This window comes from Zonotrichia leucophrys, chromosome 1 (assembly GCF_028769735.1).
Source record: "Zonotrichia leucophrys gambelii isolate GWCS_2022_RI chromosome 1, RI_Zleu_2.0, whole genome shotgun sequence".
In the NCBI taxonomy this organism is placed as follows: Eukaryota; Metazoa; Chordata; class Aves; order Passeriformes; family Passerellidae; genus Zonotrichia; species Zonotrichia leucophrys.
The window spans coordinates 10820053-10835105 of record NC_088169.1 but is presented as its reverse complement, the minus strand read 5'-3'; the positions used below and the strand labels follow the sequence as shown (position 1 = coordinate 10835105).

Genomic DNA, 15053 nt, shown 5'->3' with positions numbered 1-15053 from the left:
AAAAGGTTATTGGCACAAGAAAGTCTGGGATTTTAAAACAGGATGTGTCCCAAGGGTAGTGTTGATCATGCAGAGCTGCAACTCAAAATTAAGAACTATTAAATTTCCATGAGAGCTCTGGTTATTTGCCATGCTGCGGCAAATAATTGGGCTTCCACATTAGGAAGCTGTTCTTTCTCATCACTTTTACTGTAGCACTTAGAAAGGCTGGGAACAGACATCAAACAGAGTAATTAGGTACTTAGGATGAATAAATATCCATCATAGTCTCTAACCAACAACAAATACTACCAACAAATATTTTTTTTAGATTTATCACAAATTATACAATTTTAAGTCTATCAGGTTTTCTGAGAGTTTTCCTTCAAAAGAAAAACAAAATTCTGAGGCTGCTCACAAGGTATTTTTCATGTTTAATTAATGAACTGAGCTAACAGCTACCATACTAATTTTTAATGTGTGAACTTTAATGAACTGATAGAGGTTTTAGCACAGATACAATTTCAAAATTTTACAAACAGTCCATATTTTGTTTGCCCTAAAATCAATGTTATTAAATGTGATACCTGATCCTTCTTTGCATGTATCTCCAAATTAGTGCTCCTTAGATGAACAGAGCACAAATTTCTTTCTGGTGAAATTCAGCAGAACTCTAATAATCTAATGGCAACCTGGAGCTCAGCAAACTTGTATTTATCTTTTTTTTTTCCAACAGGCATTTGTGCAGTCACTAAGTTTTCTGTAAACAGCTAAAGCACCACAGCTACCCAAACAAACTTCTCTGAACTTCTCTACAATGACGCAAAGATTTGTTCTGCAAAGCCAACACTGATGCACCCTCTGGAACTCAGTTCTAAACCTGAAATTCTACAGCACCAGCACACCCTACTGATAGCTTTCATCACCTGGAACAACTAGGGATCTTTTCTGGTCTCATAGACATGCATATGCAACTACTGTTCTGATTCCAGAAAATATAACACACCAGCAGACATCAGTGCAGCTTGAGCACACTGATCAGAATCTCAGAGTATAGGATTTAATTCTAATTTTCCTACCAGTCATCCACTCATCTAAGCAGCTGTCTTCATTTGACATATAGGTTAGCTGTCAAGAAAGCAGTTTGGAGAGAGCTAATATTGAACATTTTAATCTGTGTTTTTGTGATTTGTTGCCAATTCCATCCCTCCCTTCAGCTCCTCTACTTGGTTATTAATTCTTGTCCAGAAATATGGCTAAAGACAGATTATTCACAGGGATAAAAAAGTCTCCACAGAAGCAGAGTCTTTAAAAAGTTGACAAATGAGACTATTCTTGTCTTCTCCACAGAACTTCACTCAGTTACTCCCATCCCAGAGCCTGCACAGAAATCACCTTTCTGTGAGTCACTTTTAAAATTTATTTTAATTTGAAGTCATTGTGAGTGATAGCATGGAAAACTGAGCAAGTGTGTCAGCAAATGCAGCACTGCAAATTTCTATATTGGATGCCAGCCTTATGGCAGGGCTGTCTCTCTGGACCTCAGCTGTCTGACACACCTCCTCAGAAGACCAGCAAACCGTGCATGTATGTCAGTCATTCCTGGTGGCTGATGTGCAGAAGGCACTTCATCCACAATAACAAGGGACCACTAAAGAGTCTTGAATAATGTGTATTTCAGCTTGTCCATGAGCTCAAGAAGGTGAAAAGAACTGAGACCATCACCACACCTGCCATGATATAAGCCACATAAACACCCTAGGTAATTAAATTGTTTTAACTGCTGTGCCGTTTGACTAAACCTGTGAGCAATGCCCTCTTGTGTGTTCCCTTTATCCCTGCATATAACACCTGACTGAACAATTTAGTTGCTATTCTAAACCATTTCATTATTAAGAGGTATATTTAATTTTGCTGACTATTATTTACTAGCCACATATATTTTAAATGAAACTGTCAACCTTACTTTTTTTGGCACAGGTTGCATCATTACTGTGTGTTTCTTCATCACACAAGAATGGAATCTAATTCCATAGTCACCACACAAAGAACTGCAATATAATGTTTCCATCTGCCCATAAAAAGGTGCCACTTTTCACAACTTAAATTCTCCACCAAAAGGAGAACTGTTGAATGATCTTGGTTTTCCATAAAGCTAAGTAATGCAACATTTGGTAACCTATTAATCTGTTTTCATATTCTGATTCTTCAATAGCAAAAGGAAGAAAATCCAAGCATGAGTTAAAGTAACCATAAAAAATTATCCACATTTTTCCCTCCCCAAACATAATGTGCTTTATTTTCTGCCACTTGTTCCTACCAGTTAGAGATTAATCATTACAGTGTTTACCTTAAAAAATACACTGTCATATATTATGTCTTCCTTGACGCTGTAGTGGAACTTTCTATTCTTTTGTAGCAGAAATGTGGAAAACCTACTTAAACCTCTGAACTTGCAAGTGATTTTATCAACATCTGTTATTTGCTATCATAGATTAAAACACTGAAACCTCCTTCACAAACTATTATCAAACCCACTTACAGGTTAAGCTTTGACTTCAAGCTAACCATAAGGGTATACCCTAAAATTCAAACTGCCAAAATTTACCATTATTAGCTCATGTTCTCCTCTGTACTAACAAGATGTGTCTACAGCTGACATTAAAGTTGTCAGCAATTTGAGACACTCTATAATTAGGGAACAAAAAATTGTCCATATTTCTTTAGTCAAAGACATTTACTCTTTTGTTTTTAGGGTTGGGAATTGCTTTTTTATCATTTACCTTTTTATTTTAACTTTTTTTTTTTCTGGAACTTTAATGTTTTCCGTATAGAATTAGTTGGTATATACAAGTTTTTTCCTGTATGCAAGTAAAGAGAACTCCCATCTCCAGTAGCACTTTTTGTTTTGAAGCCTGTTATACAATGAATGAGACAAAATGTGAAGCAACATAAAATAATTTATAATGGGGTACAGGCACTGTTAAGGTAACAGTGTGTCTGTTCCCAAGTCTCAGCTGAGAGCTGTCACACTTGCAGGACTGTGACAGATTTGCATTCTCCCAAAACACATAGTTCAGGATTTCAGTTATACCAAATTTTAAAAGTTGGTATCTGAGAAAAAACTGTCATAGCCAGGACCAGACAAATCTCTAGTGGGAGCTCTAATTACAGTTCTATTATTAAAAACTAGGTTATAATACTTTCCTTTAATATCATTATGTGCACCCTGCAGAACTTCATTATTTTATAAATAAACTTCATCTGAGGTCAAAAAAAAAAAAATCTTTCTGAATAAAATGATACTAAATTATTATGTTCCACATTTTAAAAAATGCTTTAAGCTTTAACTTACTGCATGCCATTTAGATGGTAAACCAAGAAGGTTCACTCAGGAAAGTCACACCCCATGTCTATGATTGCAAAGGGGAAAAGAGAGGTCTCTTGGATTACCTTCTCCCATTTCTCTTATGCTTTAAATGTACTAGTTTATCTCACAAACACTGAATGCCAACTTTTGGCCCTTCCTACTGAAACTTTGATTTTCTTATAGATGAGTCAAATACTGTAATTTTCAAGACCCAGATTTTCTGCATAATCCATTTTCTGGCTAGCAAAAGAAGTAAGAATTAGAGAGAAACCTGCCCTTTTGAGCAACTGTATGAGGGACCTGCAAAATTTATTTTCCCCACTGTTTTGATTTAGAGCACCCTACCCAACTTGCTAAAAAAAGCCTGAAGAGAAACACAGCCCCACTCATAGCAATTAAAATACTAGTGACGTTTCTGCCATCTTTTCCTAGATGCCCTTCCACAGACTTCTTGGTAACACTCCAGAGGTTTTAGGTTCTGCACATCTCAGACAGAAAACTGTCAGGATTGTGTGGCTGAAAGTTTTTTATGGATTTCATGATATGGATTTGATTCCACAGCTAAGAGGTATCAGACTTCACTGCTAAACTTGAGGCATCTGAGAAATGTAGCTCCACATGATCCATGATGAATGTCACAGTGAGCATGGCCAGAGGAAGGACAACTCTCCTCCCCCACAGCTAAAAATTATATGTGGGCTCTGAACTTATGCTGATGGCACATAAATTAGAAATTTTTTTTTTCAATTCTTTACTTCCCATATTTAAAAGCATTATTTGTATTTACATCACAAGTTATGTGAAACAAATTGCAAATCTGAGTGTTTTGAAAGCTTGGTCCAAGAATAAATGCACTGAGACACAGGTGCTCTAGACACTGAACTTTTAGGAAAATAATGTAGCTCTTTGGGGAGAAATACACTATATACCCAACAAAAATAAAGATTTAGAATATTTAGAAGTGGGTTTTATTTTGACTATATAAAAATGGGGGGTTTTGCATATGTAAAGTAGTGATGAGAGAGAATTACCTAACAATTTCATTTAAACCTAAATATTTTACAGTTAATTAGTGACCTGGATTTCACTTTTCACAAATAAGAGAAATTATTGATGTCATACACTTCTCTGTCTTAAATCCAACCCTGTAGGCTAATCTACTCAAGACAGCACCCCTAGAACTACATAGGATTGAATAAAAAGCAATTCTGCAATGAAAGTAATTCATTTAGCACTTTTACAAAGCTAACAATGATGAGAAATCACTAAGAAGCAGTAGCCTGCTAACTGAAATCGATTCCTCAGCTAGAAACAGAGATGGATTTGAACCACTGCAAACAAGTCAGGAGAAGAGGGATAAACTAGTTTTTACATGGAAATCCACCCTCATGTATTGAAGGCCACCTCTCTGAGCTGTTAGAAGAGGGAGAAACATTGTCCTGAGACTATACAGCAAGACCTCGTGAATTTCTGTCCTAAAAAGCCCAGAAAGAAGTAATTTCTTCAAGATTTAAAGATCAATCATTTTTTTGATAGCTGAAATAAGAACATCCTGTCCAAAAAACCCAGGTCATGCTTCAGGCAAAGAAAAACTTCAATCATAATGTTTAGGAGGTTTTTCTCAGAACCCAAATGAAGTAGAGAGAGATTAACACTTTTACAAATATATGTTTACAAATGCATTTTCACATGCAACTAAAAATAACGTTATACAACTCAAGTAAAAAGTACCTAAACACCATTAAACTACACTTTAAAAAATTAGAATTGGAGGAATGGCCCCTAGATCTTTCAGATGAATGAGTCAAACCTAACATTTAAAGCATGTATTGATAGCTATTTTCTAAACTTTTCATAATTCTTGTTATTCTTCTGCAGACGGTCCAAGTTTCCTCAGTAATTGCCACTTTGCTATTCCATAAAACAATAATTTCTGAGAAAACAGTGCTCTAGCAGTATTACATTTTCTTTAGATATAGAAGCAAAACAGTTACTCTTCATTTTCCACAACTATTTCTGTGACCATAAAAAGGCCTAACAGGTAATACATTTCAAATTAGGCTATATCAGATGATGGTTGCTGTGGCTACTTATTCATACATGGAAAAGCAAGATTACAAATTATTCGAGCTAAAATCTCACTTTTTCCAGGAAAAATAAAATAATTACATCTTTCACCCTCTATGAAGCACTTCCATTATCACAAAGATATTAAAGTTGCCTTTTTTTCTGCAATAGTACCATGTTGTGGATTCATTTTATTTGTGATTCAACACAGCTCCCAGAGCTTTCATTTGCTTCATTATTACCAGCCCAGCTATCCCCTCTCCTTTTGTATTCATGTTTTACTGCTGTCCTAAACATAACACTTCAGAGTTGTCTAATAATTCATTCTTCAGGACAGTATTTCATCCTGATCCAGTCCTTCAAATTGCTGGACATTTCTGATGCAAAGATGCTGAGCACAAATGGCTGCTAAGTCACTTGAATCAGTACTAGAAAATGCTCTAGACCACAGAAAAAGCCTATGGGACTCCCTAATGATCTAAAACACTGCTAGGTGGGTTCTTCAACATTATGGTGGTTGTATTCAGATTATCTTACTCCCCTTTTTTTAATGAGCAGAATCAGATGGGACACAATCAAAAACCAGACTAAAGAGAAGATACATCACAGCTACTATTTCATTGCTGTCTATTGCCTGGTAAAATGACAAATGATAGGACTGATTTGTTTTATTATTACTGGCAAATAAATTTGAGTCATTATCCTCCAGGAATTAAAAAAAAAAAGTTTCAGCAAATTAATAGCTCAGGCAGAATTTTTCCTGAGTATTAAAAATAAAATCATTATACACTACCAGGAGAGCATGCTTTAAATAAATTAGCTATTTCATCTTATTTTTCCTCACTCCATTTATGATCTACCATTCTAAAAAATAACTATATCAAAACATATTATAATTTACTTTCATAATTTTTAACTGGATTACACCTCTTATCTCTGACTTTGCTCTTCTCCAATCCATCCAGTTTTATTAAAGATGAAGTTGCAATTAGAAACAAGAACAGACAAGTCTAATAGAGGAAGCTCCTTTGTACATTAGAAACAAAACAGAGAAATCCAACAAAGAGTAATGCAGGTGCATCACTAGTTTGAGAAAAAGTGAAGTAAATTGAGGCAGAGAACGCCTTAAGAAAAGGATGGCTTCCTACATTTCAATCACTGATGAAGTCAAACAAATAAAGCTTGAGCACTTTTTCTAATAAATCCATCAACTGCCTTCAGCAATATCTGAGACTTGGAACTGTTATATTGAAAACTAAGCTTCACTGTAGGAATATCAGGTTTCTTTGTTGTTTTTTTTAATATACAAAAGCTATTTTCATCAATAAGTAAATAAATATATTACCTTAGCAAACTGCGCATTTATCCATTTTGTGAAAGTTTTCTTTTGAACATCTTCCCGTTCATCTGCCAGAGAAAAGGAAAGTACTTCATTAGAATTACTCAAAAAAATAATGCAATATTATTGATTAATGTTTCAGTTTTGGTTTATTGTAAAATACTAATAATACTTCAAACACAGGCAAGATTTTTTTTTTTTTTTAATTGCATCAACACATTCTGAAGGTCTACAGGTCCCGTTCATAGCCAGGGTCTGTATCCCCAGTTAAATTGACCTATCCTGTGGTTTCTTTTCTCCTGGAAAAGAACATACTGCAGTAGGATCTGAAACACCCCATTCTAATTTTTAATTTCATATAGGTATAAAAAACCACAAACATGTCATCTGATGGTTTTGGCATCAGAAAATTCTTCTACAGTAGAAATGTACTTGAAATAACATTATATGCTTCTCTTCAAATCGCTTGAGGAAGTGAAACCTTCTGAACCCCAACAATAGCTTTCCATTGGCAGCCCCTGATGTGCCTTATGCCTTTTTTAACTTGCAACTATTTACCTGTCACAAATTGTTATCTATTTTTCCTTCAGTGGAAAAAGAAAAAAACAAAAACAAACCCACACATATATTTGTTCAGCCATACATGAAATTCTTTTTCAATTCTTTAATATCAAATCTTTATAGAGGGAGATTATTTATTTTAGGCCTTGAGTTCTCTATCTAAGTTATAAGTACAATCTTGATACTGAATGAAACTGGACAAATAAAGGTAAAGTTCTGATGTATTTTATATAGGTTGAAAGAGAAAAATTATTTCAGACTACAATTTGTAGCCATTTGCTCAAAAAGATCTATTAGGCATCATCCCTGAAAAATAAAGGACAGATTTCTTTGCTTGGCAAAATAAAATCAACCTCAACTAGAACTGAAGGGCATACGTGGAAAAAGGATGCAGAATGCTTATACTAAAATAAAGTTCATTCAATGCAGCTTTTTAGTTTGCAATAAAAGTCTCTACACTTCTTAAATAAGAAAGGATATTAAATTCCCTTCTGAAATGTATAGCAATTAATAACATTAATGGATTCAGCTAAATTTGAGTGGCAGGTATAGACAAGCTAGAAGAGAAATGCATGGCATAATTAATTTACTTTGCATTCCCTCCCTCCACCTGTCCAAAGATCCAAGACAAGATAAATCTTTTTGATACAAATGTATCTTTTGTTCTTAAAACCTCAATATCATTTTAAATATACCTTTACTACCAGAAAGTTTTCCAGTTTCAAAGATACAATATACTCTTAAAACAATACTAGTTTGCAAAGTTACTACAGCATTATAAAGAGGTACTGCACACTTGAAGGAGCATATTCTGAGTTCAGAGGATCTTAAGGAAAAAAAAATAAAAACAAACAACACAATAGTACAAGTAGAAACTTCTGTCACTAATATATATGAGTATTTGCTACAATAAACTTTCTAGAATTCTATTGCTATCTATCCCAAATAATGCTGTCAGCTTCATCCTTTGGCTGCAAGTAATACTTGAATAGTTAAGAGACTCATCTAAAAGCAACAGCATGTGAAGGAGACACATGCTTTTGGTAATACATGATGCTAAAGCTGTTAAAAATTTTATTTTTCCCCACAAGCAACAGTTCTTTCTGTGCTGACTGTAAGTTGTTTATTATACGAGTTTTGTTTCCTTCCAGCCTCATGCAGTACACAGAAGATGAGAGAAGAAAGATACATTTTGTTGGTAGAAGATAAATATTCAGTCTGATGTTATATTACAAACTTCTTCAGCAACTTCATATAAAATATTACACATAAATAGCAGCTTCTGTTTAATCATCTCCACTAAAACTGCCAAATGCAAATGGGTTCAAAGAATAATGTGGCATTTAGCAAGGGAAAGGAAAAAGAGAAAAAAATCACCTTTTTTAAACTGTTCAAACAAGAATATGTGATATTTTGCAGGGAAAAGGAAAGAGACAAAAATACCTCCTTAAACTGTTCAAACTTCTGCTTTTCCGCCCCAGGCAGCTGCAATAGCACATTTAGTAGCAGAGTGGCTTGTTTGTTTTAGGGCTTTTTGTTTATTTGTTTGTTTTCCCATAAAGATATATGCAAGTTAACTGCTAGTCACCAATTATTCATGTCCACTGTGCTAACAAAAACCAGGGTCTCCTGAGAAAAATGAGAGTCAACCCCACAAACTGAATGTTTGAAACTTCTTCAAAGTCTGGGCAATGCTCTGCTGCTTTGTAAACACAAACCTATTCCACGGCTGTTATCTTTATACAGAGATCATTGCAAGCACTTTCTTCTCTAGGTGCTTGCTCTGACAAGTTTATACCACAACAATTTGTTACTGACAGCTCCTAACCCAAAAATGAATCAATCTTTTGGTTATGCATGGCATGATTTCCCCATTGTAAACACGATTTTTACAAAGAGATGTTCTCTTAGCCCAGATTTATGGATTGAATGCTCCATGTGGAAGCTGAATGACATTTATCTAGGTGCTGCAGAAACGTGCCAAGAACACTCCTCTGCCACTTTCATAATGCTGTGTTGATAAGAAATCCTTCAGCACTGAGCCAGTGAATGTCCTTGGAGGTGCTTTACTGTGAGACAAGAATAATCAAATGGCCAGGCCAGGTAATTCCTTCACCTCTTCAAAGAGTAATATGGTATGTTTATTTCTTTTCTTTCAAGCTGAAAGAATTGCAGAATAGTGTACTGTCTTCAGGTTAGATTTAAACAGTGCATGGATCCTGAATTGCTTTATTGCAATAACAGTGGGATCCCTTCCCACAGCAAAAATTCTTTTCTCAAACTGATGGTCTTTGAACAGATTAGGCTTAACCTCATTTTCTGTAGGTTATCAACTCAGAAAATAAATGCTCTGAGGTCTACAAAACGCTTCCAGGAAAAAAAGATATTGAGCAGTAAAATTCACCTGATTTTCATGCCCTAGAGCCTCTAGTACCACTGAACAGATCTTGTTTTAACTGAAATGCATTCACAGATGTGTTCTGATGAGCACCCAGCTTTGAAACTGTGAATGCAAACCTCTCAGATTAGTTAACTGCATATTTGACTTTTGAAGTATTAGTCCAGGTTAGGCCTCATAATAAATTATGACCCAGAGAGAAAGTGCAGTATTAATGAAGCTAATCATCTGACAAAGGACAGTTCTGGCACTTAATCAGGCAGCAAGGCTAATAGAGACAAGTGGCACACTGAGGATGCTTAGGAACAATCATGATTCAACAGAACAAAGATGCTATTAATAATGGCAATTGGTCACCATACAACTTTCCTAATATACTTAACAGCTCATGTTCGCAACCTACCACTCCAATGCAATTCCCATCTGTCTTCTACAAGAAAACTCCCAACATTATGTTGTGTTCTCTTAGTAAACAGCACCTTTTACTACCCTTATTTTTCCAAACCACCCTACCCCCTCAAATGCTACCAAACATATTAAATAAAAAATAGTAAACAGGAAAAAAAAAATTTAAATACCAATATACTCTAGATGCTATTCTGAAAGTATACAGAATTGTTAACAAATCACTAAAAATAATACTTTTAAAAAATATGATCTGGAAAATACCAAGAAGATTGCAAAATGAACCAAGGTTCAGAAACATACACTATGTATGTCACTACATCATTCCATTTATATAATAAAAGCCACCTCCCCACAGAAAACATGTAGCAGGGAGGAGGAAATTTCCATTTTGTTTCATCCTTCCCTTTTTTCTAGAAGATCTTTAACCTCTCAACTCTTGACACAACTGAATAAATATTTCTTTCACTAACTCACAGAATGGTTGAGGCTGTAAGGCAGCTCTGGACATGATCTGGTCCAAGTGCCCCAGTCAAGCAAGGCCACCTAGAATGGATTTTACAGGACCCTGTTGAGTGTGGGTTTTTTTATTATCTCCAAGGATGGCGACTCCACAGTGTCTCTTACTACTGCCACATGAAGACTGCATCTTCAGCCTTCCACAGATCTGGGTTGTGTGTTCCAATGCAAATGGCTTAGAAAATTCTTCTCTAGAGTAAATGCACCCCAATTTCTACAGTCAGGAGACATTCAACAAAATGGTACTGGTACATGAGGAGTATGGGAAACAATCCATCTCCTCAGATTCTAAACTTCAATTTTAAACAAATAAACAAAAAAATCATATCATGTCAATGAAGATGTGACATTTGTAGAGTGTTTGAATCACTCAGAGACAGCAGTGATAGGAGGCTCAGTTGTGGGATAGATTCTATGCAGCCTTTAGTAAGCAATTCCATCACAGGTGCAGGAACACAAATGGGGAAGAAGATATTTTATTCTGTTATCCAGCATTGCCCTGAGTTAGGTAAACAATAATTGAATAGTTATGTTTTGTCTGGAACCAGAATCTATAAGCAAGAAAGGAATAAAAGAAAAAAGAAAAAGGAAGCAAAGAAAGACAAGAATTCCCATATAGTGGTGAAAACTTTGAAACAATGGTGTTAAGGCAGGTGTCAATTCCCTCATTCATGGCAGCTGCAGGTTCATTGGAACACTGCACTTTAGAGAATAAAACCATCAAAATTGCTATTTGATTTTCCAGCAGCCAAACAATGCAGATTGAGAAAAGGTCAGGATTTTCCTCAGTGAGTGGGAGTGAGTGCCAGCAATGGTGGGAGTACCAGGAACAAAAGAGGCCACAGATAGTCACATTATTGATACTCTGCCTCCATCGACTCACTATTCTTAGAGATTTTCAGTACATTGTGACAATACCCTGCCAGTAACTACAGCTGCTGAGAAATGTTCCCTTCCCATTCTTGCTTATCTGAGGGGGGAAGAAGAAATCAATGCAACACAATGACAGAATGATATTTGAGTGGACTAGCTTTGATTTTTAGTCATTGAGGTCATCCAAGACATTCACAAGCTGACAGGAAATACAATAGGCTGCTTTGACAGACAGACAAAGAATTTAAGTCTATTGCTCATGTAAGGCAATACAGAACATGCAATTCTTTGTCCATCTTCTATAAATACACTGATGAGTAGTGTGTTGACTTAATCTGAATATTGTTAAAACTCCCTGTTCCCTGCGCTGCCCTCTTGAGACTTTACTGTGGAACCAGAGTCAAATCACCATAATCAAACCATCTCAGGCTTTTCAAAACACTGATGAACCTATTCAAATGCTCAGCAGAAATGGAACACTGAAGCCCTCATTAATATAGATTTAAAGAAAAAAAAAAAAGTACAACTAAAATGAAAAATAGAATCCTAAAATTTTCTGAGAAAGGTTTGGCAAGAGTCAAGGCAAATTTAGGAAATGAACATGTGCATTCCTAACAAAAAAGATTTTGCTCCCCCTGTTTCCTTCAAATAGAGGAACTCAGAGAGAGGGATGCTATTTACTGATCAGAGGACAAAAAAGAGGATACCTGTAAGACCCAACCTACAAGATTTTTACTGACAGCTTGGTGTAGCAGATTGAACTACTGAAGTACCTTGCCTAGACTGAATGTCAGGCTGAGGAAACCTTTTATTTTTCTCATTTTATAATGTTAGTTGGAATTGTTCTCTCATTATCAATGTTTTAGGGAAACTGCTTCCTGACGTTTCCTATTTTTTTTTTTAATTCTTTAAGACACTGAAAGTGTTTAAATTAGGTCTCACTCTTAAACTCTAACTAATTAGCTATTTAGAGAAAAACTACTGAGTGCTTTTGAGGACCAGTATGGATGTCATGTAAAAAACAAGTAGGAGCAACACAAAGGATAAAGAACATGACAGACTGCCAGTGTGCAACAGAAGGAAAGATTAAAAAAGGAAACAAAACAAAACCAACAAGGACAGCAAAAAGAACAAGAAGGAAAAAAAGAAAAATGAGGAAGGGGTGAGGGGAAGACAGAAGAGGAATTAAACACATTTACCCTGGCTTGTGGAGAAAAAAAGGGAAAAAGACATATGGAAAAAAGGAAAGGGATGGGGAGAAGCAGAGATAAATACTTCCCTTCTGGAAAGAAAAAAAGGATATCTAGTAGATAGAAGATAATATGCAGGGAAGCAGTAAATCTGAACAAAAGAACTACAGAAGCATGTGTAGCTTAGGCAAAAAGATTTGACTAGCATCCAGAAGTACCAGAATAATGCAAACAAGCTACATATGACTCCTAAAACAATAATGGGCAGCTGTGAAATGTACACATAGATCTATGTTTGAACAAATTCATGTAATTTGTTCATGTTTGTTAACCGCCCCCCTGCCCTTCTTCCCCTCCACCATTTCTCAACCCTTTTCCCTAAATAAATTGTAGCATATGGAACTCCCAAGACAAAAGCAGGATCAAAATTGCTATGAAATTTAAAAAGAAAAGAAACGGAATGTCAGCTCACACTTCCAGAACATTTTAAGTATACACAACGTGGGGTGTTCAGCTCCAGTTCATACACTTGTAATTCTATTCCCAGCTGTTGACCCAGTCCTCCTCTAGTCCACCACAGACAAATACCCCTTTGGGAACTGATCCTACTTCTCCATGTCCATGGATTTGACCTGAGGACCCGTAACAAAACACTTGAGTGTCAGGACATCTGCCTCAAGTGCTGGTGACCCACCCCTGCCTTACCCTTTCAAGGATAAGGACTTGTAAGAGTTCTGAACCACTTCTGAACTCTTCCAAAAATAATCTGTTCTAGTTATTAACAACTTTGTAAACACCAGCTTAACTGGTTTTGTCTACTGGGGCTTTTTATTATGTTCTAACCAGCAATTACTTTGGATCCAGTAAATTTTTCCCAAAGGGAAATCAGTAGTAAAATGCAACCCAAAAAGCCCCAGTGCTTCAATCAGATTTCTCTGCACAAGATGAATAACAACTCAAACAATTAACCTATCTCTACCTGAGAAGCTGGTGATTCAAAAGGAGTTCAGTTTATGCCTTATCTTTACATGGAAATATATAATTACTCATTTGGATATTCACCTGGTATAAGTAGTGTCCCCTCTTTTATCTATTTTTCAATGTCGTATATTGACAAATGAAAAGAATCCTCGTTAACATTTCAGTAGAAGCCCACACCATTGTTATGACATTATTTTCTGAATACTCTAGAACACATATTATAGCTTTACATGAGGTAATAGATTTGTCTTCACTTAAACCTCAGTGCTAGTTAGAAGAGCTGTATCAGCTGAAACCACTGCTGCTTTCTGGAACTTGCAGAAGATTGTTTGATTTAATTGCATTATCCACTTTTTTGCGGTCAGACACCAATGAAATTGTGTTGCCAGTACATCCAAGTACCTTGAAAAAATACCAATGGAGATTTAAAAACTTTTTGGTTTGTGCTTTGTTTTCTTTGTTTGCCAGTTTTTGTTTGGCTTTGGAGTTATTTAGGTTTTTGTTTGGTTAGTTGGTTTGGGTTTTTGAGTGGTTTTTGTTGTTGTTGAAAGCAACAAAATTCACTGTCATGATAAGTCTTCTTACTGCTACAAAGTGGACTAAATTAATGGGGAAGGATACTGGTAATACCAAAATGTGAAAGAAAAGTAGGAGTTTGTTGGGAATTTAGCTGCTAGAAAATGGAAAGTACAAAACCATGGCTAATTCCAAGTCCTGCACCTGCACAGATAGCAGTGTCCTTGGGACTAGCTGTGGTATAATAACAAACAGTGAAAGAGACATGAGAAAAGAGGGATGTAACCCCTAAGGAATGAGGATGAGTTCATGGTATAGTTTAACCAATAGATTGCCTGGCTTACAGAATATTCATAAGCTTATTACTCGCTGTATCAGTGTCTGATGCTCTCTTTAATAAACGGAATTTGCTTATCACTCATATTGAGTGTCTGAGTCTCCCCTCACCGACAAATGGCTCGACCCCGACAAAGGCCCTCATTTTTCTGCGACAGGAGTTGGATAATACCAACTTCATCTTGTCAAATGAGTTTATATGGGGAAAATGCTTAATATTCTTTGATGGATTCATTTGAACAGGACTTTTTTTTTCTTCTTTACAGATTAGGGAAGCAGAAGTTATATGCTGCTAATACATCATGTGACATTATATAAAAAGTAACAGAAACACTTTTTGCCACATGGATTTACTACTACTACTATTATTGCTATATATAAAATCTATTGCGACCCCACAGCCCAAAACTGCAGTTTTTACCACAGCTGCTGAGAGATATGTTGCTCCTTTCATCTTACAAAAACAACTAATAACTTGTAAGGTTGATTAGCAGGAATCACAATGTGCTCAGAGTAAGG

The 15053-nt window shown here is 35.8% G+C and overlaps 1 protein-coding gene across 10 annotated transcripts in view; it reads right to left on the bottom strand.

The window, feature by feature from the left end:
- Window positions 1-15053, bottom strand: part of DMD (dystrophin) — a 1046893-nt gene that overhangs the window by 864903 nt on the left and 166937 nt on the right. For all 10 annotated transcript variants that reach the window (XM_064706931.1, XM_064706854.1, XM_064706864.1 and 7 more), the window contains exon 2: window positions 6762-6823. In XM_064706931.1, coding sequence (XP_064563001.1) covers window positions 6762-6823 — 62 coding nt within the window. The remainder of the gene's footprint in view (window positions 1-6761; window positions 6824-15053) is intronic.